Raw genomic sequence first — 25,765 nt, 5'->3', positions numbered from 1 at the left:
TTTTTTTCCCAACTCAGGAAGATGCAGTCTGAGGCAAGGACTAGCATGAGCCCCAGGCTGGGGGGGGGGGGGGGGGGGGGGGAGGTGGGGAGGGGAAAGCCATGGCAGTGCTAGGGGAGGAAGAGAATGTACCTGCTGTCACCCAGGCTTTGATTTGTGCAAGAAGCAATTTATAAGAGATACTTAGTATTTAATGGAAGGTCAAAAAGTCAACCCACACGATTATGTCATCTCTTTACTGGCAAAGGCAGAGGTTTTAAAGCACTTTGACATACCCACCCGGTGGGAAATGAAATGTGATCAAAGATCTTCACTGTGGAACTGTTTCTAAGAGCAAAAGATTGGAAACAACATAAATGACCATCGGTGGTGGGCAAGCTAGATAAACAATGGAATATCCCGCCAAAGAATGACATTTTCTATGTATAGAAGTAGAAAGGTCTCTGGAATATATTAACTGGAAAAAAGCACAGTGAGAAGAACACTACGGAATACTTCGCTGCCATTAGATGAAAAGGGAGGCAAAAAATCAACAGTATATTCATCATTGCTTACATTTGCATAAAGCAGGGGATCTCAAACCACCCAGAGGGCCTTTTCAGCCATACTTAACTTTAAACATCAACCTTGCTTTTATTTGGGGGAGGGATGTGGAAATGTGCCCACTTTTCTCGCCCAGAACGCAACTCCCCAGCTTTTCTGGCCCTGGCCGCTCACCAGCCCGACTGGCCAGGAGCAAAGATCAGTGACCAGCTCCTTTCCTAATCACTCCGGCAAACCCTCCCAGACTGTTTGTTAACCCTTAAGAGGCTGCTGAATGTGAGACGTTCAAGGCGTTGGAAGGAATCCCTCAGGAACCAAAGACTTGGAGCCACTAAAGCACCTCCCCCCTCCTCACCCCCATCTCCTCCTCCATCTGGAAGTGACCTTCAGGTCACTGAATGAAGGTGGCTGCAGGCCAGAGACAAACCTGGCCCTCCGACGCCCCCTACCCCCGCCCCGCCCCCGCGAAGGGGGCGGAGCGACGGCTGCGAGGGCTCCTCCCGCGGGCTTTGTGCGCGCCTGGAATCCAGCTGTCGCCGCCCCTCGGAGCCCCTTGCCCCCGGCGGGCGCACATTTCCGGGCCGCCCACCACCCCGACCGCGTCGGTAGCCGCTGCGCCTGCCTGCTCCGTGGCCGTCCCGCCCCAGTAGCCCCCGAAATGCCGGTCGACTTCACCGGGTACTGGAAGATGTTGGCCAACGAGAATTTCGAGGAGTACCTGCGCGCTCTCGGTAAGCTGCTGCCCTGGCTGGCCGCTCGGGGACGAGGGCTGGGCCCCGCAGAGCCCTCCCGAGGGCCCTCCTGCCTCCGCCTGGGCCAGCCGCCGCCCCGTGCGCCGGCCAGCGAAAGGGCTTCGGCCGCCAACTTGGGAGGGTGGGGGTTGTTAGGTAAACATCTGATAGTTGCCTCTAGACTTGGATAACTTCATTAGAAAAGCTGGGTGTAGTTTGCTCGGTTGCTTGGTACAGGGTCAGCATAAGGCCAGAAAACTTTGTTGCAAAAAAAAAGAATGCGCCGAACCGGTTGCTGGCTGAGACAGCGCTAAGCGAACAGGAAACCCCAATGGTGCTGCCCCGGGGAGGAGCCGGCTCCTGGGACCCCGCTACCTTGGAGACAGTTATCTGAATTTTCCTGCCAATTCTCTGTCCCCTCTACCCCCTCATCCCCTGCAGATGTCAACGTGGCCTTGCGCAAAATTGCCAACTTGCTGAAGCCAGACAAAGAGATTGTGCAGGACGGCGACCATATGATCATCCGCACGCTGAGCACTTTCAGGAACTATATCATGGACTTCCAGGTTGGGAAGGAGTTTGAGGAGGATCTGACGGGCATAGATGACCGCAAGTGCATGGTGAGGATTTGCATACACCAGGGCATCTCCTGCCCAGGGGGCCTGACCGAAGTCTGGACTACTTCCTTTGGGAGGGAGGCGAGGGCCCTTATGTTCTTAGGGACCAAGGATCTTCATACTCCCAGCCCTCAAGGTAGGCAGCACCCACTTATCAAGCATCCCCCTCTGCCCAAACAGGATAGTGATGGATATGAAAGCTGCAGATTGTTGAGTCTCTGTTGTGTCCGGGCACTGAGCCAGATGTTTCATACATCTGACTTTATCTAATCCTCACAACCTATGAGGGTGGTAGGAGTATGACCATTTTACAGATGAGGAAACAGTCTCAAAGAGATGAGTAACATGCCCAGAGTAGCTAGGGAGGGGCTGGGCTGGAATTCTAGGCAGGTCTGTTGATTCTCTTCTCCTCTGCCTGTACTAGGGCCAGGTGGAGGAAGGCTGAAGGAAAGGAGGAAAGAAACACAGGGAACTCTTTTGAAGTGTAAAACTTCCTGTATAGCCTAGCATGAAGCCATTCTAGGAAGCAGGGGATATCGTGATCTCCCTGAAGCCTCTGACCTGCCCCACCTCGTCCCCCGAGCTGGGATTTGGCTCCTGGCCCTCCCCTTCCCCACCCTATATTCCACTGCCTGCTGAGCTTCCTTTGAACCTTGCAGCCAACCCCTACTCAGTAGGTCATTGCCATGGTGGCCCAGGCTAGAGGAAGCATTCCTGCAGGAGGGGGAGGGAAGTGAGCAGCCTATCCCCAAGGGTGGGAAGCTGATGACCCAGAGACCCCAATTAGCGTTTCCACAGGAAATTCTAGAAGGTCAGCCCCAAGTCTCTATCAACATTCTTGGGTCACTGGAAGGTCTGGGTGCTCCCAGCATCCCTTTCAGTCTTGGGTCCAGAGCTAGTATTGTATGCTCACCCCCAGGGACCTGCTTTGCTTGTTGACGGAGCGCCCCTGCCCCCCATCTCCCTTCCCCCTCCCATCATTTACTGAGGGTCTGCTGTGTGCCCCGTACCGCACCATTCTTTTACACCATAGCCCAATGAGGGAGAGATCCACCACCCCATAATATACAATGACTGAGGCTCCAAGAGGGGAAGAGACTTGTAAGAGATGGGATTTGAACCCTAGGCCTTTGCACTTTGAAGCTTACCCTTCTGCTCCCTGCCAGGCCCCTGTCTGCCGGTCACCTTTGCAGAAGCCAGATGGCAGAGGTTTGCTGGGGCTGTGGTTGAAGGTGCCAGAGTGTGGAATCCCAGGCCTGGACTACTCACCCCCGGCCTGTTGATTCATCCGAAGGTAGTCAGGAGTTGATGTCTGAGTCTGCTGTTTGGAGTGATGGCAGAAGAGGGGGTATCCAGCAGGAGTGTCCTTGGAGAGGCCGATACTGGTGTAGGAACATGTCAGTTGTGCCTTAAGAAGGCCCAGGGCCTCTTAATCCTCAGAGAGGCTCGCAGTGGGAAAGGAGACGGGCAGCAGGGTCTGCCTTGGTAAGGTGAGGGCTCTGCCTTCCAGATTACTGTCCACGATCTGTTCCCTGGCCTGCTGGATGGAACTTAAGGACACCTCTTGTCCCCAGCTCATTCTTAGGGTACTCACAGAGCACATCAGACATCTCTTTGTTTTAGGTCACTGCAGCCTCTGGAATGTGCCCGCTTGTACTTACTTGGCTAATTGCCTTCCGTCTTGCTTTCCCTCCCTCATCCATTACTGCTTGAGACGTATGTTGATCACCTGGTAATACTAGCTAGTGCTTGTTGAGTGCTTACTGTGCACCACGTACTGTTACCACGTACTATTACCATTTTATTTTAACCCAGTCTTCACAATACCGCTTTCAACCCCATTTCACAGATAAGAAAACTGAGGCAAGATTTCTTGTTGTGTGACGTTGGGGAGGTTAAGTAAGTAGCTGAGGGAGGGTTTGAATTTGGTCTGTCAGCTCCAGAGTCCCTGCCATTAACCACTGCACTGCACCTACCGCGTTCCTCACACACTAATCACGGCCCCAGGCACAGGGACGTGGAGGAGGGTGTCGCGATCCCTGATGTGCCAGGAACTCACAGTCTTTGTGGTGAAGACAGACACACACAGAGAACATAGTGTGATTAGTGGTGACAAAGGGAAGCACCTAGAGGAGGGGAACCCAGAAGGACTTCTGGAGGAGGTGGCTTCTACACAAGAGGAAAGGGGGAGAAGAAGCGAAGGTTTCAGACACAAAGGAAGGGGCACACGGCCTCCTCCTTTTCTCAACTCAGCATTAGGACATCCCAGGTGAGCAGATCAGGGAGCCCAGCACCTGGGCAAACTAATGACATTGGACTAGGACTCATGGTCACCTTTGCTGTCCCAGGACTCAGGGCGCCCCTCCCAAATGTATGGCACTCACCTTGGTACTGTTGGGGGGGTGGACGGCCTCTCTGCTCCGGCCTTCCCTTGACCCTTTGCGTTGCAGAGAAGTCCTTCTCTGGCTGCCAGCTGGATGGAAGCCTACGGTGAAGAGCATAGCCAGGGGAGGGCGGAGGATAATCGAATTGTAGCGACTGTCCAGCCTGAGGCTTGCAAGGGCCAGAGGAGCTGCCTGCCAAGAGGCCGCAGGGGTTGAGGTCTTCAAGTCCCCCTGGGGTCCTGGGCCAGGCAGTTGCCAAAGCTAACTTTTACCGCCACCCCTTCTGCTTCACACACTCCGCACCCACCAGCCAGGAGCAGTGGCCAGGAGGAGGCCAATCTGTTCTCGGCACCAGGTTGGCTGGATTCTAACGTTTCCTTCCCAGCACATCACAAGGGTCTCATTTCTCACCTGGGATTGTTCATCTGTTTTGTTCATTCCTTTCTTGGTCCGACAAGCATTTTATGGCGCTTACCCATATCTTTGCAACCCCTGTGTTACTGAGACGAATTGCATAAGATTCCTGCGCTCATAGAGCTCAGGGCAGTGGGGGAGGCCAGACATCCTGTGATAGCATGCAAGTGGGGGCCGGACAGCCAGAGAGGCACCCCCCCTGGATCTGGGAGGTCAGGGAAGGTTCTCACAGGAAGTAGTCTGAACTGTGGCTTGAAGGATAGACAGGAAATAGCCAGGCAAACAGAAAGGGGACAAGAGGAAGGCCAAGGCCAAGAGAACAGAGACCTGTCCCACCTTGGCCTCTGGGCTCAGCCCTGGAGACACAGAAGCAGCAAGGCCTTCTGGAACACCCAGGCCATTTTTCTTCAGTGATGGCAGTACAGTGAGCTGAGGAACACAGTGTGGAGGGGTGAGGGAGCAGTGGTCAGCGAAGTTGCCTGGTTGAGGGGGGCCTTGAAAGACAAGTAAGCATTAGGGCATATGCAGAGACGGGAAAAGTGCATTCTAGACAGAGGGAGCCGTGTCTGTGAAGGCCCAGGAGTCCGAAAAGGGCTGGTTGTGAGAGGGCCTGGGAGGTGGGAGACGTGTAGTCCACAAATACCAGAGTGCCAGATGTGACTGGGGAAGACAGGAGTGATGAGGACCCAGTAGGGAGCCTGCGTGTGACCCTGACAGGCTGCAGGGACCCCTTGCCGGGAGAGGTTTGGTCAGACTGACATCCTTCCCTAAGGGCCCAGGGGCTTGCTGGCTCAGAGACCTCCGATTCTGCCTCTTTCTATGGGAACATTATGTGTGCTCTAGCACAGCAGCCAGAGGGTGAAATCTGGCCTGCAGATGTGTTTTTGTTTGGCCTGCACAGTGTTTGAAAATTTTCAGAGCCAGTTGCCAAAGTTTGTAAGATTTCATAGAAAAATCCATATTTCTGCCTGTTCTTACCAACACAATCAAGATGGCTGAAAACACTGGCTGCCCATTTCTTCCTGTGCCATGTGGACCCCTGGGGCATTGTCAGAGCTGTCCCTTTAGATGGGACACCGCCCAGGCCTCACCCCGCTCTGTTAACCTGAAGTCCAGGATCAAGGAGCCCTTTGTCTTTGTTTGCACTGTGGGTTCTTTAAAGTAGAGTTCTTTAAAGTGTCCTGAAGCGGACACCAGCCACAGGAGCGCACGAACTTGTTAGAAACACAAATTCTCTGGCTGCGCTGTTGGCCTACGGAATCAGAAAGTCTGGGTGGGGCTGGTGGCTTGGGGCTCAGTTTGTGCGCCACATGGCTCTGATGCGGCTGAAGTTCGAGAATCCCTGCTCTGGAGGAAAGAAACATATCTGTGTGTACGTGCATCTCTGGAGACACTGGGAAACCATACGGTCAGCTGCAGAGGGCCCCGGGCCACCAGCTGGTTTGGTCCATCATCTGACCCCCCCGGAGACATTGCCATCCAGGCCCAGAGCCACCTGGAATGGCTCAGCGGTCTGTCCCCAGACTGAGAGGTGGAGGATGCAGATCTGTGTGGCCCGGGATCACTCAGCTCACATTTCCAGTCTGTCCTATTCAGATTTTATGTGACCTGCAGGCAGCAGGGACTGTCATTTTGGCGGAAATGTGTGAAGACTGGCTTAGCTTTCTTTGCTCTGCTGCCGCCTGCATGCCTTTATCCATTAAAAGCAAATCTCGGGCCCAGTTTGAAGCCAATATCACGTATTAAATCCAGCACAGGTAGCTTTGGCAGGGTGGGAGGGCTTGCAGGAGGAGGGCTCTCCTCAACCCCAGATAGTGTTCCCCACTCAGGCCAGGGAATCCCTTGGAATGAAGAATGATGGACTTCTTTGTTCCCAGCTGTCCCCAGCATGAGCAGCTTTTGTGGGAGAAGACAGCCTCGGTTGGAATCACAGCCATGAGCCCGGCTCCGCGCAGTGGTGGCAGAAGGGCCCTTTGTCATCCCACCTCGGACACTGAGGCCGGTTTTCCCTGGAGGGGGCACCTTTGTTTATTTGGGAGTCTGGTGCCTTTTGCCCTGGCTGAGGCTTCTCCCTCAGCGCCAGCTGTGAACTCAGGATGACCCCTTCCGCAGAGCCTGCCTTCCGGCTTGTGGCCCTCCACCCCTCGGTTGCTTTCTTTGTTTTTATTGTAAAAGGAAAAAGAGAATTCAAATAGCGAAGGAGAGAGTGGACTGCAAAGGAAAGGGCCCCTTCCCCTACTTGGCCTCATTCCCACCTCCCAGAGGGTATCACCGCTCCTGTTTCTGGTGGATCTGTCGGACATCTTCCTCGAATATAGAAGCTGTCTATCTATTGATCGGTTTAAAAAAAAAAAAAGGGAAGGAAAGAAATCCAGTCCTTGGCTCCTTGTTTTCTCACTCAGTGCTGCTTCTTAGGCATCTTTCCATGTCCGTGCTTGTAGATTTTCTGAATTCTCTCTTTTAACCATCTGTGTTTCCTTCCCTTCCTTCCCTGACTTCCTCCCTTCCTTCCTCCCTCCCTTCCTCCCTCCCTCCCTTCCTTCCTTCCATCCATCCATCCATCCATCCATCCATCCAACTAATTATATATGGTAATACATGAAATCCACGAAACTGCTGTTAACACTTTGGTTTAAACTCTTGCCAGCTCTCTGATCCTGTTCTTGTCTCATTAATGGGTTTTTTTCTGGTTCATATTTTAAAGAACACAATGCCGATGGCACAATTAACTCCCTGGACCACAGAGCTGTGAACGCCCTCAGACTGGGGAGCCTTCCGAGGGCCACAGATCAGGCCCCCAGCCCTCTGCTGGGTCCTTTCCAGAATGGAAACACGGAGTCTCTTTCATGTCTTAGCTAAAGTTCTCCGACCTTTGAAATCGGTGTCAGCAGCATGCTTTTGAGGATTACAAAAAGAAGAATTTAAGCAACCCAAATAAAATGCACAAAGTAGCTTTCAAGAATCACACTGTTGTGTTAGGTTTTGTTTTTTGTTAGGCAGGAACAAAGAAAAATAACAAGCCCTAAGTTTTTACCAAGCACCATGCCTGCACCGAATGATTTTAGCACTTTTTCTCTTTTGGTCTCCACAACAGATGCAGTTCTCTAAGTGTCATTATGCCCATTTTGCGGATGAGAATCTGAGGCTCAGAGAGGTGAAGAACCTTTTTGACCCCAGGTCCCAGCCAGCTGGTGGCAGAGGAAGGATTCTAACTGGTCTATTTAAAAAGGTCTGTATTACAAGGTCTCCCTCGGAGCTCTGCTGAGGGCCAGCACCTCAGGTCCTTATTGTGAGCCCATCGCAGGCTGGAGGTGAGCGCACAGTACTGACAAGGCATGGGGGTGTGGACAGCAGTGCTAGTCCTAGAGGCCGACATCTGGGCTTGAATCCTCCATTACCCAACTGACAGTGACCTTAAATGACTGGACACGCTGCCTCTGTCTTCACATCTGCAAAATGGGCATCATGATTGCTGTCTCACAAGGCAAATTCAGAGGACTATGGAGATGGCACAGGGGACAGTGCCTTGTGAAGCCACAACACTGTGTGCAATAAGGGACCGAAAGCCCTTGTGATGCCTTAGACTAGAGGCAAAGCATAATCGTTGACGGTGGCCCGGTGTTGGTTGGGGGGTTACCGCTGTTTGTTTTTCTGACCGACATTGCTCTCCCCACCCACCCAAAGAAACACCTCCTCTTCTGGTGGGAGGTATTCCCTTACTCACCTCATAGGCTCTAGTGGAGCTGCGCGTCATGGTACACTGTCTCTCGTGGGTTGGGCACCTTAAACCAGGGTGATGACCGTGTCCAGTGACCTGTCACGGGATTGCCTCATCTCACCTTTTCCCGGGGTTTAATTTAGGGACGCTGGTGGAGAGCCGTGTTCTAGTCCTAAAGTTCATACGCTGGTGGGATGCCATCTCCCATGGCCGTGTGGAGCAATCCAACAGAAGGGAAAGATGAGGCCAGCAGAGAAGCAGAAATGAGAGAGAGAAGCTGCAACACTGGGGATTTGCTGGAGCCCCTGACACCAGCACATCTCCACGACTTTCGGTGTACTTGAGCCAGCCGGGGCATTCCCTTTCTTCCCCCTGAGGCTGTTTGAACCAGTTTCCTGTCACTAAAGACATCCTCAGACAGAGCCCACAGATCATGGGTTAAAGAACCACATCAATAGTAAGAGCAGGAGTTCTCAAACTTGAGCGGCCCACCCCCCTAAGTTTCCAAAACCTCCACGGAAGGTCTGCCGTGGAGCCCAAGAACATGTGTTTCTAATGAGCTCCCAGATGCTGCTGATGCTGCTGGTTCAAAGACTGGGCTTTTGATAACTCCTGAGAAAGAAAAATGAGGAAGCAGCCTGGCCCACGCTCAGGATCCTGTGATGTGCTGGTCATGATTCAGTGTAACAAGCCTGCACCGGGGCCCCGGCTGCCTAGTTTTGGGGGCTGGATGAGTGGAGACGTGCAGTCCAGTCCCTGCAGATGGAGTCTGCTTGGGGACACCAAACTGGCAGCGACCCATGATGGCCTGCAACTGAGCCCCCAGGTAAAAGACCTCAGTAGTGTGTGTGTGAACAAGGACGGGCTACGACAGAGCACTTAGGAGCTTTGGCCTCGAGGTGGATCCGGATTTGAATCTGGGACCCACCTTCCAGCTGTGTTTCCTTGGCGAAGGTACTTTATCTGTCATCTATAAAAATGAGCCGGGGGTCATAGCACTGATGAGATTATTGTGACAATTATGTATGGTGATGAGTTATTTCATTTTTCTATTGCTGTGTAACAAACCACTCCAAAACCCAGTGCTCCAAAACTCTAAGCAATAGCAGCTGTTTATTTTGTTCACGAGTCTGCAATTTGGGCAAAGGGGGGTGGGTGGTCCCGCGGCATGTCCTGTCTGCAGGGAGCTGGAAGACCCACGTTCCGTGTGGCCCCTCACACGCACTGTCTCCTGGCTGCTTGAGCTTCCTCAGGACACGGCAGCTGGGCCCCGAGAGTGAGAGGGCTGAGAGCACGAGGCAAAAGGGTATGACAGTGTTGTGATCTGCCTCGCCTCCAAAGTCACATAGCGATACTTTGCCATATTCTCTTGGTTGAAGCGGTCGCTGGGCCTGGATCCAGAAGACCTGAGTGAGCAGGAAACCCCCTCTGCCCTCCCCTCCTGGCATCCGGAGGCTGTAAGCTGATGACTGCCTTCCGGTCCCCTTGGCCCCGTGGGAAGCTTCTCCCGTAACCAGCCCTGCAGCTCAGGTCCTATTGTAACTTCTCACGTGGGCTTGAGGACTTACTCGTATTTGACTTGGAGTTGGCTGAAAACTCTGCCAACCAGCTCTGTGCCTGAGTCACAATGGCTTCGTCCCTGGGAAGCATTGGTGTGGCTCATCTGTGTTGCACAAATTGATCTGTGCTAGAGCATGCGTGCATACACACACACATACACGTACACATACACACCACCCCTTGTCCTCCAAACGAAAACTCCAGGTCTCCGTTATGATGCCTGAAATTCCAACATTAGAGCACATTTATTTTGGTTAAATATCCCAAGCCTTTTCTAGGTGTTTCCTTTAACCAGCAAATACCTTAGAGGGCTGGTTGTCTTTAATACAGGGTGATTGGTGAGTCTGTCCTTCCTCCCTCCCCCACCCCCCCCCCCCGCCCCGCCCCGCTTCTTTCTTTCCTGACCTGAGGGGCCAAGGACAGCAGAGGAGACTCTGGGGAAGAACTGTATGAACAAGATGGGCATGAGAGGTGTGAGGGTAGAGATGGAGGAGAACCCAGGCTGCAAAACCCACCCTTACCCGTCCTCACAACATACCTGGCTCTGCACGCAGGAAATGAGGGGCTGGGGAAATCCTGTCTGACAGTGTCCGGTGAGTCAGAAACATCATCTCACTCTTTGGCTCCGAGATCCACTTATGTGATTACACTCCAAGAAAACCATTCAAAGGAAAGCCACGTCTATTTGTCCAAAGGTGTTTGTAGCTGTGTGGTTAATAACCCTCCCCAACCTACATATAAGCACAGCCACCATCTGGGGGCTTCTGTGTGGCCGGCTCTGCCCTTGCACTTTACATATATTATTTAATCCTCCAACAGTCCCGGAGAGGAGGTGCTACTCCCGTTTTACAGACAGGGACCCTCGGTCCTATGTCACATTGCTGGTTAACCATAGCCTTGGGATTCAACTTCACACCTCTCTGACTCCAGACTCTGTGTGGTTTGCAGAACTGGTCGCCTCCTGCTGGTGTTCCTAAGTGCCACATAACCACAGGTGGTTAGAGTAACTGTGGCTTTTTGATTCCACAGACCACTGCATTGCCATGTAAATGATCACCGTGAAGATAAATGGAAAGTGTTTATGGGCAACGAGTCAACAAGTTCGGTAGATTCTGCTTCTTAGCATCTCTTTCCCCTTCCCCCATCCCCACTTCTCTGAATATCTGTTGCCTGTAATAATAACAATAATTATTAACATCTCTTATGCTTACTCCTGTGCAATAGGCTCAGCACTTTCCAAGAATTCTTTTTTTTTCATTTTATAAATTTATTTTTATTTTTTAATTTATATCCAGGTTAGCATATAGTGCAATAATGATTTTGGGAATAGATTCCAGCGGTTCGTTCCTTATGTATAACACCCAGTGCTCATCCCAACAAGTGCCCTCCTTAATGCTCCTTACCCATTTAGCCCATGCCCCCATCCCCAACCCCTCCAGCAACCCTCAGTTTGTTCTGTGTATTTAAGAGTCTCTTATGTTTTGTCCCCCTCCCTGTTTTTATATTATTTTTGCTTCCCTTTCCTTACTTTCATCTATTTTGTATCTTAAATTCTACTTCATTCCACATATAAAGTCATGATAGTTGTCTTTCTCTGACTAATTGCACTTAGCATAATACCCTCTAGTTCCACCCATGTTGGTGCAGATGGCAAGATTTCATTATTTTTGATTGCTGAGTAATACTTCATTGTGTGTGTGTGTATATGTGTGTGTGTGTGTGTGTATATATATATATATATATATATATATATATACACCACATCTTTATCCATTCATCGTTGATGGACACTTGGGCTCTTTCCATACTTTGACTATTGTTGATAGTGCTGCTATAAACATGGGGGTGCATGTGCCCCTTTGAAACAGCACACCTGTATCCCTTGGATAAATACCTACTAGTGCAATTGCTGGGCTGTAGGGTAGTTCTATTTTTAACTTTTGAGGGACCTCCATACTGTTTTCCCCAGTGGCTATACCAGTTTGTATTCCCACCAGCAGTGCAAAAGAGTTCACCTTTCTCCACATCCTCGCAAACATCTGTTGTTGCCTGAGTTGTTAATTTTAGCCATTCTGACTGGTATGAGGTGGTATCTTATTGTGGTTTTGATTTGTATTTCCCTGATAAGTGATGTTGAGCATTTTTTCATGTGTCTGTTGGCCATCTGAATGTCTTCTTTGGAAAATTGTCTATTCATGTCTTTTGCCCATTTCTTCACTGAATTATTTGGGTTTTTTTTGGGGGGGAGGTGTTGAGTTTGGTAAGTTGTTTATAGATTGTAGATACTAACTCTTTATCTGATATGTCATTTGCAAATATCTTCTCCCATTCTATTGGCTGCCTTTTAGTTTTGCTGATTGTTTCTTTCTCTGTGCAGAAGCTTTTTATTTTGATGAGGTCTTAATAGTTCATTTTTGCCTTTGTTTCCCTTGCCTCCAGAGACATGTTGCGTAAGAGGTTGCTGTCGCCGAGGTCAGAGAGGTTTTGTCTCATTTCTCCTCTGCGATTTTGATGACTTCCTGTCTTACGTTTAGGTCCTTCATCCATTTTGAGTTTATTTTTGTGTCTGGTGTAAGAAAGTGGTCCGGGTCCATTCTTCTGCATGTCGCTGTCCAGTTTCCCTAGCACCATTTGCTGAAGAGACTGCCTTTATTCCACTGGATATTCTTACCATGAACTACGTCTTCACCCTGATCTCCCTTCCACCATCCTCAACACTTCACCCTATCGTTCACATTCTAAAATGGGAATCTTACTGTATCACTCCCTGGCTCAACTGCCCAGGAGCTCCCCAGGGCTGGCAGGCAAAGGCCAGAGGTGGCTTGGGTTTTTCAGGACGTGGCTCCAGCTCCAATTCCTACCCACCCCATATCCTTGGCCCCATCCCACCATTTGCAGGCGCCTTCACTTGCCCTCCTCCTTGGCATCTCTCTGTTCACTTCCCTGGGATAAGTCCCCTGCTTTCTCCCTTGGGAGAATAATTACCCATTGGTAAAGACCACCCTGGGCTTAACTGTTCCACCAACCTTGTCCTGACTCCTCATCCCACCTCATTCATCCTTTCCTTTTGCTTCACTGTCGCTGTTTGCAGCCATTGCTCCCAGGGCACCTGTGACACTTATTAATGCATTTGAGATTCTAGACAGTGGAACCCACACTTTACATGTCCAGTGCCTAGCACAGAAGGCTCCATTGTGTTTGTCATATGAGTGTTACGTAAAAATAATAGAACTTCAAGCAATATAACTGGTAAATCCTATCACTGCAAGATCCATTTGCCACTCGATAATAGCTAGTGTTTGTTGAGTATTTCCCATGTGCTAGGGATTCTAAACACTTTCCATGCATTAGTTCTTTTCTTTTTTAATGTTTTTTATTTATTTTGAGAGAGAGAGAGAGAGAGAGAAAGCAGGGGAGGTGAAGAGAGAGAGGGAGAGAGAATCCCAAGCAGGCTCCATGCTGTCAGCACAGAGCCCAATGCAGGGCTCGAACTCAGCCAACCATGAGATTATGGCCTGAGCCAGAATCAAGAGTCAACGCTTAACCGACTCAGCCACCCAGGTGTCCCTCCACGCATTAATTCTTTTAAGCCTCACGATTCTGTAATGAAGATGCCAAAATTCTTCCTCTATTCTATGTGAAGAAAATGAAAGCCGGCACCAATATCGCTTGTCTGAGCGGAGAGAGCTGGTGGAGCCTGAATTGGGATCCTGGCAGTCTTGAGTCCAGATTGCTACCAGAGAGAGGTGACATCCTTGTTATGTTAAGGGTCACAACTCTGGAATAATTTCTCTGTGAGGCTTTTGAAATGTCAAATGCAGTGTCCCCAGTGACGTAGCGGGGTCATGGATGGAATTGTCAGGTGCAGAGGAGTGGGGGTCTGGTTTGCATCTCATTCTCCTCAACGGTGGAGGCTGTCCACCGCCCAGCTCTCTCTGCAGCAGAACCTGGCTGAGTCATAACTGGTTCACCTCTGGAGCCAGACCATCGTCTTTGGAGTCTCATCTATGCCACTTGCCAGCTGGGCATGAAACAAGTTATTTCACCTCCCCGTGCCTCTGCTTGTCTGTGAAATGGGGATAATTATAAAGTAAGGGATCCCTACTACTCCGCAGTGAGGATTAGATGAGAGAAAGCCTGTAATCGTCACCTCCATCAGTATGAGCTGTTACTGTTAATTCTTTCATCGTGTAACCTGTGTTCTCCAGAAGACAAATTCTGGAGGTGGTGACGTGTGGGTGGGTGCCCCGGCCACCCAGAGAAGAGCTGGCAGAGCTACCTCACGCAGGCTGGCCTGCAAGGGCGCATGCCTGTCCACAGCCGGAGAGAACAGGCTGGGCAAAGCCAATGGCAGAGGGAGCTACTGCTTATGGAGGGTTTGCTGTGTCCAGCACTGAATGGGTCCTTGCAACCCCTTGTTTCATTTCATCCTGATGCTCTTGTTCTGCGGCAGGACATTCAGCCCCACTTTGCAGATGAAGAAATGGAGGCTCAGAAGGTGGGGTACGTTGCTCAGGGTCTCCCTGCTAGGTAGGGATGGATTGGGGCTTGGGCCTGCATCTCTCCAAGACTGTCACCAGGCCCCCCCGAACCCCCCACCTGCACAAATGCCCAGATCAGGCAGGCAAGCCGGCCCATAGCCTGCCTGGTACTGTTTGGCAGCAAGATCATCCATGGCGGCAAGATGCTCATGGGGTAACAGAGAGCAGGCTGCGGGTTCCGAGTTGGGCAGAAGGGGGTTGAAACCATGACTGGCACTCTTCCTGGCTTGTGTGGCCCTGGGCGTGACGGCTAAGTGCTCTAGGACTCAGCATTTCAGGCCAGTGTCACACAATGGCTAACACAGTTCTGTACAGCTCATCTTTGGAAAACGGCTACATTATCTGAAAATAAAAATGTGCTCATTGCAAGAGCACCCCTACAATGTTTTTCTGCCATTTGTTCATTCATTCAGCAAATGGTGATATGCATTTTCCCTGCCTTAGATTCTGTGGTGGGGCTTGGTATCCTGCAGTGACTAAAAGGATCCCAGACCCCAAAGAGCTCTCAGTCGAGAGATCCCGACCTGCTGACTCCTCTTCAGCTACTGAGCTAGCATCTCTTATCTTCTGGGAGCTGTGTGCTTCTGTTCGCCTTGAGAGATAAGAAGTAGAAACCAGAGGCTCTTGTGGAAGTGACGAGGTTCTGGTGGACTCTGCCCTTCAGAGTCCCTCCGAGCACTGTGGCAGGATGGCCCCTCCTTTACTGTACATCCTCCCCCGCCACCTCCCAACAACCCCCCCCCCCCCCAACACCCGCCCTGTGGACTTGATAACAAGCTGATTCCCTGCCCTGGCTCAAGTAGCAGGCTGGCTCTGCCTGCCAGATAAGCAAACATCCGGACTGTCCGTTGCTCAGGTCTGGCTGGTTGGAGCCACCAAGATGTAAAGTGAGGGAAAAGAGAGGCTGAGTCCTCTCCCCAGTAAATTCTGGGCTTGGAGGAGCAGGGTCAGGATCCTTGGGGAGCGTCATGCCAAGAGAGTCCAGCTGGGCAAAGCTCATTTAGAAGCCTCACTCATGCAGCCTCCGGCCTCCCTGCATCTGTCCAGGCTGTTCCTCTGTTTGGGATTCCCTCGTTCCTCTTTTCCAACTTCTACTTCTTAACTAACTCCCGTGGTGTTTTCTGGTGTCAATTCCAGCATTAATTCCAGCAGTGATTATCCCCTCCAGGAAGCCTTCCCTGATAGATCTCTGTCCCCATTCCAGAGACTGATGAGATACCTTCCCACTTCTGCAACTACCATCACCTGCCTCAACTCAGCACTTGCCATCCTGTTGGAATTCTCTGCTTGTCTTCTTCTCTAATAGTCTGTCTGCTCTTGAGAGTAGGATGCTCGCCTCACCTGCCTCTGTTTCCAGTACCCAAGGCTAGTGTGCAGGTGTCGAGCGCACGATTGCCGGATGTTTCCTTGCACAGAACCACGCTGGAGAATCCTACTGCTCATTCGAAGATCAGCTTAGATCAGGTAACTGCAGGGCACAGTAGGCAAAAACATGGACTCTAGTCCAGTGAGACATCTCATCTCCCCACTTCGTGGCTGGGTGACCTGAGAGGCTCAGTCTCCACATCTGTAAAATGGGAGAAATGCTCCAGGAAGATACGACCCAGGCTGTATTTAATACCCTGCCCTGCCCAGTGCATAGTGAATATTCAGCACATATTGTTAGAGTAATGATGGTGACGGTGACAATGACAGTGGTGCTATTACTTCCACCAGAAAGCCTTCCCTGTCCCTTCACTGGGCTGGGTACCCACCACCCACCCCAACTCAGAACACCAGTGGTGTCAATGCCAGTTTACATATCTTCCTTCCCCTTAGGCTGAGCTGCTCTGTGGCATAGCGTGGGTCCAGCCCAGCCTTAGGGCCCCTAGATTGGGGCACTCAGTGCTGGGTCCCTGTATTGGCTGAGCACAGTTTCTCATGAGCCCTGTGACTTTCTCCAGCCCCATTTCCCTCCTCCCCATCCAGAACCTTGGCCTCATGGGGCCTTGAGCTCTCTAAGGGCTTCTTGTTTTAAAATTGATCCTGGGTGCTTTCCAGAATGTTTAAGGAATTTTAAAAATGACACGTCAAGATTAGCCATAATATTTTATCATTTTGTTTGTCCTAAGAGTTGTGTTATCATTTGCGGTTAGCTCCTTCATGGCATTAGAATTGCATTCTTTCATGCCCACAGAGGTCTTGTTGTGGCTTTACTGGTTTATAGTAGTTGCTCATAACAGCTTTTGTGTCTCTAATTACTCGTTCACATGTTAAGGCCTTATTAATTTAGTTTTAATCTGCTTTTAGAGAGAATTGGCTTTTCCCCTGAATGTGCTGATTTTAGATAATTACCAGCCTCCTAGGAGTGGATCAGAAGAGAGTGAGCACACTGCTCACCGGGCCGAGCCTCGTGGGCAGCTACTGGACTTTTCCACCAGAAAGAACTGGGTCCAGGTGATGGCCCAGCCCATAACCCCCACGAGACATAGGCTGGTTACCTAAGTCTAATTTTTATCAGCTCTAGAGCTTGAAAGTCAAGTGAAACATGGAAGTACCTGGCATTTGACAGGCTCCCTGTTACCTTTCCTGACTTTTCTCATCCACTCACTTATTTAACACAGGCACCAGAGGCTGTGAACTGTCTTATTGTCCCAGGAACCCTCAAAGGGTGAAGCATACTTTAAAATCAGACTCCAGGAGCAATGGCCAATTTGCAGCTTTTAGCAATTCACATCACGTACAGGAAGAGTCTAGTCACTGTCTGGTTTTTCAATCCCCCACCCCCTCCAGAATTTAAAGAGCACAGGCTTTGGAGTCAGATCTGGGTCAATCCTGGCTCTGACCTTTGCAGAAAGAAGCACTATGGATAAGACCTCCCTTCTGACCCGGCTCTGGAACCACAGACAGTAAGATGCAGTCCCAGGTGCCTCTGGGAGGTGGGTCCGTAAGCACAGGGCTTCCTCGAGCTGTGTGGGCAAGTGTGGAGGGGTCAGTGACCCATCCTCCCCCTGCTTGTTGGAATGGGTGTTTGGGGCATGTGGGAGCTTTAACAAATGTCACAATTCTTGGGAGGCAAGATGAATCCCACTATTTGTGGACCAGGCCAGGTCACTGACAAGAGATGGGTCCATTTAGTGTGAATAGTCTGTCACTCCCAGTATAGGTCACCTGCACAGGGCAAGGGGGGCCTCGGGACCCCTGGGACGTGCTTCCTCAGGCTGCCTGCCGAAGCCGGGTTTTCTGTGTCACTGGTCCCCATGCAGCCGTGCCAGCTGGGGTTTCTAAGTGGTCAGGGGAGCTGGATAATGGCTTTTGAAGTGACAGTCCCTTGTCATAGTGATGCAAAGCTGTCTTCGTTCATCTGTTGGTGCATGTCTTTCTGGGAAAGCTGCTGACAGAGCCAAAGTGTTAGAGGTTATTTGTTTTTAATAGAAAAGTTACTGGACTGGCTTCACTTCACAACCAGCTGCCCTGGACTCCAGCCCTTTTGCAGACTTGCAGGTGGTCCGTGCAGAGAGGAGAGAAATTGAAGGTGGCCAGACTTCCCCTTCGTTTCCAAGGTGGAGTCCCAGAGCCCACAGTGGTGGTACAGACAGCACTGCCTATCTCTGTGGTTTGTATCGTGTCCACCTCAGCCCTCACAGGCACCTGCCTTCCCATGCCACTTGGAAAGCATCAGGAACATTCTCTCGCCTGAAATTCCCCCATTAGACCCTGGCTAAAGGGATTAGGCAGTAGAGAGTGCCTGAGCTGGGAACCTGCATTGAATGACCTCTTAAAGACCCTTTCAGACACGGCATTCACAGGGCAAGCCAAATCCTTGTCCCAGATTTCACTGCTCCTGGTCTAGCAAAGGTGGTTGGCTCTTACCACAGAGGACGTCACAGGAGGAGTTCTTAGGTCCTGGGGAAGATTGTCATCAGGAGTTATCACAAGAAAACAAGTGACCATTGTTTGTTACCCAGTCCCCTTCCAACATTACTTCTTTCTTTATTTCCCCTCTCCTGTTCTTGGGTGACCATCCTCCTCCCTGACTCCTCACCCCTCTTTTCTGTTCTTGGGACAAATCTGGCCCTCTGGGGAAAAGCTGGTTTATTCCCATAGGATACAAAGCTTAAATAGAAAAATCCATTCCCACCAAAAGTGAACATGAGCTAGCCAAGTGAGAGAACTAAATCACCGTTTTGGAGCCATCACTGCTGTGAGTGGGGAGTCTCCAAATCTTCAGCTTGAACAAAAACTAATTAAGTTTTAGGGCAGTGGACATCCCAGTACTCCTGGGCGCCCAGCTCAGCAAGCAGCCCCTGCAAGGTATCCTCCTGAGTCCAAGTCTCCAGGAAGGGAAGGAGCTTCTGAAACGTTTAGCCACAACGAACAGCCTATCCATCATGGCTTCACAAACTTCCAACTTAAAAGAAAAGACTTTTAGTTATTGTCCAGCTTGGACAAGCAAATCCCATCCCTGTCTAAACTCTGGAGGTCTTGATGACTATTATTTGGGCCTCCTATGCCAGCCCTGTGCATTTTACGTACATTTTCTCTCATCCTCAGCACAACCTGGTTAAGTAGGTCTTTTGGTTAGCTAATGCCACATAACAAGCTGCCCTGAACCTAATAACTTAAGATGACAACCATTTATTCTCCTGATTCTGTGGTTCAATTGGGCAATTCTTGAGTTCCATGTGAATGCATGTTTAGCTGAAGGCTCAGTTGGGGTGCCTTAGTTCTCCTGCGGTAACCTCTCTCGTGTCCTCCAGGGTTTTCCACGTGGTCTCTCTCCCCAGGATAGCCTGGCCATCCTCAAAGCATGGCAACTTGGTTCCCACAGGGGAGGGTTCTGAAAGACCAAGCCCCCGGCGTACGAGCACTTATAAAAGCGCTGCATGCTTCGTGCTTGCTAATGTCCCGTGGGCCAAAGCGAGTCACAAAGCCAAGCCCAGAGTCTGTGCAGGAGGGGACTTCACAAGGGTGTGAATATGTGATCCATTAATCCCTCTTTTGTGGATGAGGGCACTGAAGCTCAGGAGGTTACTCTCATTGCCCAGTCATTCCTCACGGCTAGAGACTGAGATCCCAGGTCTGTTGACTCCTAGGCACGTGTTCATTGCGGACAGTACTGGGTCCACCTGATACAGGTGGAGGGTGGGCGGTGGGAGGGGGCAGGTACCAGGAGCCCTGTGTACATGATGGCTGAGCTTCCTGCCCTTTTTAGCCTGGAGGACAGCTCGGCTTCTTCCCCAGCCGACGGGTTCCACCCAGGAGATCAGAGCCAGCGGGCTGCGTTGCGGGTGCAGGCAGCCCTGGCAGGCATTGGAAACATGCTCCAGGCCACAGTCCCAGTTTTCAGCCTGGCGCTGTGGCCCCGTCTAGTCCCCCAGCCCTGTTCCCACCCTCTCCTTAACTCCAGGATAGCTTTTATGGCACTGGCCTGCTTGTCCTTAACGCACTGTGTTTGGCATGCCTTGCCGCTTAAAAACAAAAACTAGTTTATGTTTCCTGTGAGAATGAGGAGCCCTCCCAGGCACTGCAGCCTCTGGGTTTCCCCTAACGCCAGTGCCAGCCACACCAGGCTGGAACCGCCTCATACTTTTCCATCTGACCTTCTCAGCGGTGATCTCTTGAGGATCCATCTCTGGCTTTCAGCACCCACACCCAACAATGTTTGGACTGAACTGAAGGGTGTTCTCCTGGAGCGTCTCAGAGTCTGAGCACAATGCCTATGTGTATGTGCAGCCCCCAGAGACTCTAGCAGACACCTGCTGGATGCCCTGCCCTAGGCTGGGAAACACGGGGGTCACAGAGTCCTGCAAGCCTCATGTTCCAGCCCAGATTCTTTCCTTGTTAGCTGAGTGACCCTGAGAAACTGCCTTCACATCTCTGAGCTCAGCCTCCCCTGTATACATCCAGTACAGACGAGAATAGTCTGTTCTGTCCAACGTACCCAGGGTCAGAGACAACAGGAATTTGGGGTTGAGGAAGTGTCTCCTTTGGACACTGCCATAGCATTTGTGTGTTAGGGATCCTTCCTTTGAATGGGCTTGATTGTAGGGCTCTGAGAAAGGGTTCTCTATGCCCAAAGATCCTTCTGCCCTCTCCCTCTATCCCTCCATCTCTCATGATGCCTGAAATTCTGCTATCCATAATTCTCTTGCTAAGGTATTTTATTATTTGTATCCAAATGGTCCCCATTAAAAGATGTCAAATGATCTGGAAAGGGTAACATGTTAGTTCAGGAGCAAAGACTGCCTTACCATTAATGAACATCTCTTTCAACCTCGTGCCCTGACGTTGATGTTGGATGGTAAACAGGTGTGAGCTTTCTGGGGCTCAAGCTGGCAGTAGTTATCAAAAGTCTTAAAAATATGCATACTCTTTAATGCTACAATTCTTCTGTAAACGTACTCCAAGAAATTGATGTGTTCAAAACTGGGTTATTCCAGGCAGTCTTACTTATAATAGCACAGAATAATAAATAACTTAAATGTCCAAGAACACAGAATGGACTAAATGATAGTGTGTGGATATGATGTAAACTAGCAGGCTTAGCTCCGTGGTCCTGTGACCAAGTGCAGTCACAGAGGTCACAAGGCACAGAAGGGCCCCTTGCTTGGTTTAATGCTCGTCTGTCACCATCTTAAAATTCCTAACATTTTTTTAAAAGAGCCCCTCATTTTCATTTTCTGCAGGGCGCCACAAATTATGTAGCTATTTCCTTAATATTATGTAACAATTAAAATAATGCTTATTCCGACTATTTATTGAAGTGGAAAATTGCTTCCATTAAATGAAGAGACTAGGGCCCAAAACCATAAATGATGCAATCCTAATTTTTTTAAAAACAGAAATATATATATGCATTCATAGAGCACAATACTGGACATAAACACACCAAAATGTTAGAGTAATTACCTGTGAGGAGGCAAGATTACAGGTATTCTTTTTATTACCGTGTTCTTCTTTGAGCATTTCTTGTATTTTCCAGCACGGAGGGCCTGAATATGCTTATTGACTCTAACATATCTGGCAAAGGCAGAAGTGTATATAGCATAACTGGGGACCAGCGATCTTTTCTTAGCCTCAGATGGAGTCTGGAGCCTTTAATATACAGAGTAGACTTCAGGATAAACACACAAAGAGAAGTTCAGTTGATGGGGAAGCCAAGTACTCTTACGAGCTCCTTGAAGCCGAGGAATGTCTGATTTCTCAGTCCCCACTTCCCTTCATAAGCCCGGCATGGACAGGGTGCCCAGTGAATGGGCATCTTGTCTTGTGGCTTGAGTCATTAGTGGTCTTTGCCCATGACACACCTCATCAGACATCAACTTCATTATGTTCTCATTTGAAGGTGGGAGCTTCTCTTTGGCTGGACATGTGCCCCGAGTGATCTCTAGACCCCAGAAAGGAACGTCCCCACCCCAAGTCCTCCTGATCTCCGTCTCCCTCTGGAAACAGGTTCCAGGACCAGAGGTCTGATTTACTCCTGCACACAACTGGCTCCACCTGTCACCCTGTGCCTGTGTTGCCTTGCAGGCTTCACCCTAACAGCAGAGGGCAGCAGTCATCAGTGAGCCCTGGAGGGAGCTGAGGGGTTTGGAGGAGGAGGTAGTCCCCGCTGCCCAGTGAGTGGCCCCACTCACTCCATACTCATTTCCCAGACTTCTTCTCTCCTAAATCCTTATCAGGCTGTTGCTGACTGTATATCAGCTGAACAGCTGAACGTGGCCGGGAACACATGAATCCTAGAAACTTGCCTCTGTAAAACCAAGGCCGGCGAGTGAATGGCCTCTGGCCCCTTCCTATGACAGATAGGAACACAGGCACCCAGTGACAGGGTGGACCTGTCTAGAGCCACACAGTGAACAAGGGGCAAATGGAGTCTTAACTGCAGCAGTGAGGAGGCAGGGCTCATAATGTGCAATTGCCATATATGGAAAGGCTGTTGAAGGGGAGGTGGGTAGCTGCAAATATGGGAAATGCCCACTGCACCTGCACAGTAGCCTCTCCCTGCCCACCTGGGGTGCACTCAGCCCTCTGAAGCCCCTCCTCCTTTCCCAGCCCCCTACTCAGCCCCAGCTCTGAGAGCCCCACCCTGATGACCTTTTCTCTCCTAAGTACCCCTTTTTTTTTTTTAAATTTTTTTTCAACGTTTTTTATTTATTTTTGGGACAGAGAGAGACAGAGCATGAACGGGGGAGGGGCAGAGAGAGAGGGAGACACAGAATCGGAAGCAGGCTCCAGGCTCTGAGCCATCAGCCCAGAGCCCGACGCGGGGCTAGAACTCACAGACTGCAAGATCGTGACCTGGCTGAAGTCGGACGCTTAACCGACTGCGCCACCCAGGCGCCCCTCTCCTAAGTACCCCTTTAAGTGAAATTTAGGGAAGTTTTTGTAAATGTTAAAACTGATTTCCAGGGGACATCTGGGTGGTTCAGTAGGTCAAGCACCCTACTCTTGATTTCAGCTCAGGTCAGCTCACTGTTGTGAGGTCAAGCCTCACGTCGGGCCCTGCACTGACAGTATAGAGTCTACTTGGGATTCTCTCTCTCCTTCTCTCTCTACCCCTAACCTGCTCGAACACACACACTCTTCTCTCTCAAAAATAAAGAAATACTTAAACAAATAATAAAATAGGGATGCCTGGATGTCTCAGGCGCTTAAGCTTTCGACTTTGGTTTGGGTCATGATCTCAGAGTTCATGAGTTCAAGCCCCGCATGGGGTCTGTGCTGACAGCTCAGAGCCTGGAGCCTGCTTCGGATTCTGTGTCTCCCTCTCTACTCCTCCCCTGCTCGCATTCTGCCCCTCTCTCTCTCTAAAAAATAAATAAATGTTAAAATAATATAAATAAAATAAAATTGATTTAGCTGTTGTAATAAGACACATGGTGGACGGAGTTAGGCTGCAAATGTTCTGTAATGAAATTGACTTGAGCACACCCTGCGTAAACAAGGTTGGGGCTGCTTGCTCAGGACTGACAACCCTGTTCCTTTGCTTGGCAGACCACGGTGAGCTGGGACGGGGACAAGCTCGAGTGTGTGCAGAAGGGGGAAAAGGAGGGACGCGGCTGGACCCAATGGATTGAGGGTGACGAGCTGCACCTGGTAGGTTGTTGGTGTGTGGGGTGGGGGCGGGGGGGCAGAACAGGGTCCAGAGACTATAATCACTGTTGAGGTCCAGTGGACCTTGGAAAAATACTCTGTGGCTGGGCCTTGGTTCTGCTCTGAAGCTCCTCTTCCAAGGGCCTGAAGAAGACCTTTGAGTGACTTTAAACACTGAGCCCCGAGTTTTCAGGGTCTAGGCTGACTCAGCTGTCCAGTCAGAGACATGAGGAACAGAGGTGCGTTTGCTAAGCATCAGACGTGGAGCTAAGCTCTTTTGCATTCCATAATCTCTCTCTGTCCTCTCAGCAGCCCTATGGGCCAGCTGCTATTAGGGGTCCTATTCTGGAGATGAGAACATGGGGGCGCACATCCAAATTACACAGCTAGGAGACAGAAGAACTGAAATTTGCTCCCAAATGAGGTCTGTGTTCACCAGGCCAAGCTGTGGCAGGCTAGAATCAAGGAGAATTCTTTAAGCTTCTCAACACTCTAGGTCAGGGGACGAGAAGCCTTTGTCAGTTCAGAAGCCTAGGTGTGGGCCTCTGGCTTGGGAACTCTGGTCAAAGCCATTTCTACTCCATCCATTGTCTGGGAAAAGTACGCACAAATCCAGAAGAAGGGGCTTAGCATCTGGAGAGCTAAAAGGAGACCTCCCATCACTCCTTTTCCCTTGGAACTCCCCAACTACCTTCCTTCTGAGAAAAGAGCCTGGTCCAGGTGACTTGGGTTCTTCAACTCTTGACTCACTGAGTACCTTTGAGTAAGTACCTTCCTCCCTCAAGCCCCCCCTGCAAAATGCCATCCTACCACATAGGAGTTCTGCAAAGATCCGAGTCCGTGTGAATGCTGGGAAGAGGCACGAGGGCATTATTTTCAGAGGCATTAGGCTAACGCAGTGCCTGACCTTGAGCCTGTCTTCTCCCCCGGCCTCTATTTCAACTGCAGAGCAATGAGGGTAGATGGGTATGTGGTCTCCACTGGCTCGTTCAGCTCAGTAGTTCTGTGGCTCTATGCCAGAGGTTGCAAATGGCGGGGTGGGGGCAGGGAGGGCTCGGACCTCTTTTCTTTGGCCATCAGGGAGCTTCACACTTCTTCAGGGAACAATTTAAAAATTAGGAGACAGCACATAAATATTCAGATTTCCAGCCTCCTTCAAAACACAAGACAGAGCAAAACAAAACTTGGAATGTGTGGTGACACTCTGTGTGTCATTTCCCCTGGCCACTCAGCAGGGGCTGTCCTGTAAGCAAGGCATGAGCTTTCTGGTCTGCATTTGAGTACTACCTGGGAGCTTTTACTAATAGCAATTCCAGGGCTTCACCCACTGAGACACTGATATAACTGGTCTAACCTGGGACGCAGGCATTTTTTCAGACTCCCCGGGTACTCTAATGTGTAGCTGAAGCTTAGAATTTCCACGCCGTTTGCAGCTTTGGCCTTGGCGACCTACTGAATCCTCTGGGGGTTAAGCCATGTGTCTGGGCCCGATTTCTTCCAAGCTTGGGCACAGACTCTTTCTTGGGCTCAGGACTGAGGTTCTGAAAGCCTTTTGGCTCCGTGAGTGTAGTAGGGGGAGGGGAGGTATCAGAGGGTCCTGCTGGCCCATTTTGAACCACACTTTTTTCCCAGCCAGCCCTGCCTAGGGCATAGCAGGGCCCAACATCCACTGATCCAGTTTAACGGACTTTCTAAGGAATTGGTTAGTTCGAACCAACTCTTGAGGAGAAATAGCAGGCGCTATTTTCGAAGTTCCTGCCCCTGTATGCACTGAGCCCCAAGTGTGACTTTGTTCTGGCCAATGACAAGCATCTGCTTTTGTTTCAGGAGATGAGAGTGCAGGGTGTGGTCTGCAAGCAAGTATTCAAGAAAGTGCACTGAAGCCTGAGCAGACCTTGATCTCGAAGAATGAGTGGCATGGACGTATGCGCCAGGATCCCCTTCTTTGCACAGCATGGGGCAGAAATGTCCAGCCACTCTTAGGCATCTGTTAGCAGAGTCTCTCTCTTGGCTTTGTCTCTTTTCTTTTCCTTAAAACGAAGCCATCCCAATAAAAGTGATTTCTGCTCAATACATCTGTTTTGAAGAAGCTTCAGAACCCCACTGTGCTCACTTTTTCTCTGGGGCTTCTGAAGCCAGCTTCTCCTGATGCCATCCCTGGGCTGAAGGAGAAATATCA

General features: G+C 50.4%; 1 protein-coding gene across 1 annotated transcript; it reads left to right on the top strand.

Moving 5' to 3' along the window:
• Positions 1 to 1,003: 1,003 nt before the first annotated feature.
• RBP1 (retinol binding protein 1) lies at positions 1,004 to 25,659 on the top strand. Its single transcript, XM_047874687.1, has 5 exons — positions 1,004 to 1,274; positions 1,716 to 1,894; positions 7,784 to 7,918; positions 23,488 to 23,589; positions 25,414 to 25,659. Exons 1-5 carry the CDS (start codon positions 1,202 to 1,204, stop codon positions 25,465 to 25,467), a joined length of 543 nt encoding a protein of 180 aa, XP_047730643.1. The 5' UTR covers positions 1,004 to 1,201; the 3' UTR covers positions 25,468 to 25,659.
• Positions 25,660 to 25,765: the final 106 nt, after the last annotated feature.

Source organism: Prionailurus viverrinus, chromosome C2 (genome assembly GCF_022837055.1).
Source record: "Prionailurus viverrinus isolate Anna chromosome C2, UM_Priviv_1.0, whole genome shotgun sequence".
In the NCBI taxonomy this organism is placed as follows: domain Eukaryota; kingdom Metazoa; phylum Chordata; class Mammalia; order Carnivora; family Felidae; genus Prionailurus; species Prionailurus viverrinus.
The sequence above is the reverse complement of the archived record's forward strand: the minus strand, read 5'-3'. Positions and strand labels throughout refer to the sequence as shown.

Coding starts and splice junctions, on each gene's coding strand:
- RBP1 (XM_047874687.1), top strand. CDS start 1,202: ATGCCGGTCGACTTCACCGGGTACTGGAAGATGTTGGCCAACGAGAAT. Junction 1,275..1,715: donor GGAGTACCTGCGCGCTCTCG/GTAAGCTGCTGC, acceptor CATCCCCTGCAG/ATGTCAACGTGGCCTTGCGC. Junction 23,590..25,413: donor AGGGTGACGAGCTGCACCTG/GTAGGTTGTTGG, acceptor CTTTTGTTTCAG/GAGATGAGAGTGCAGGGTGT.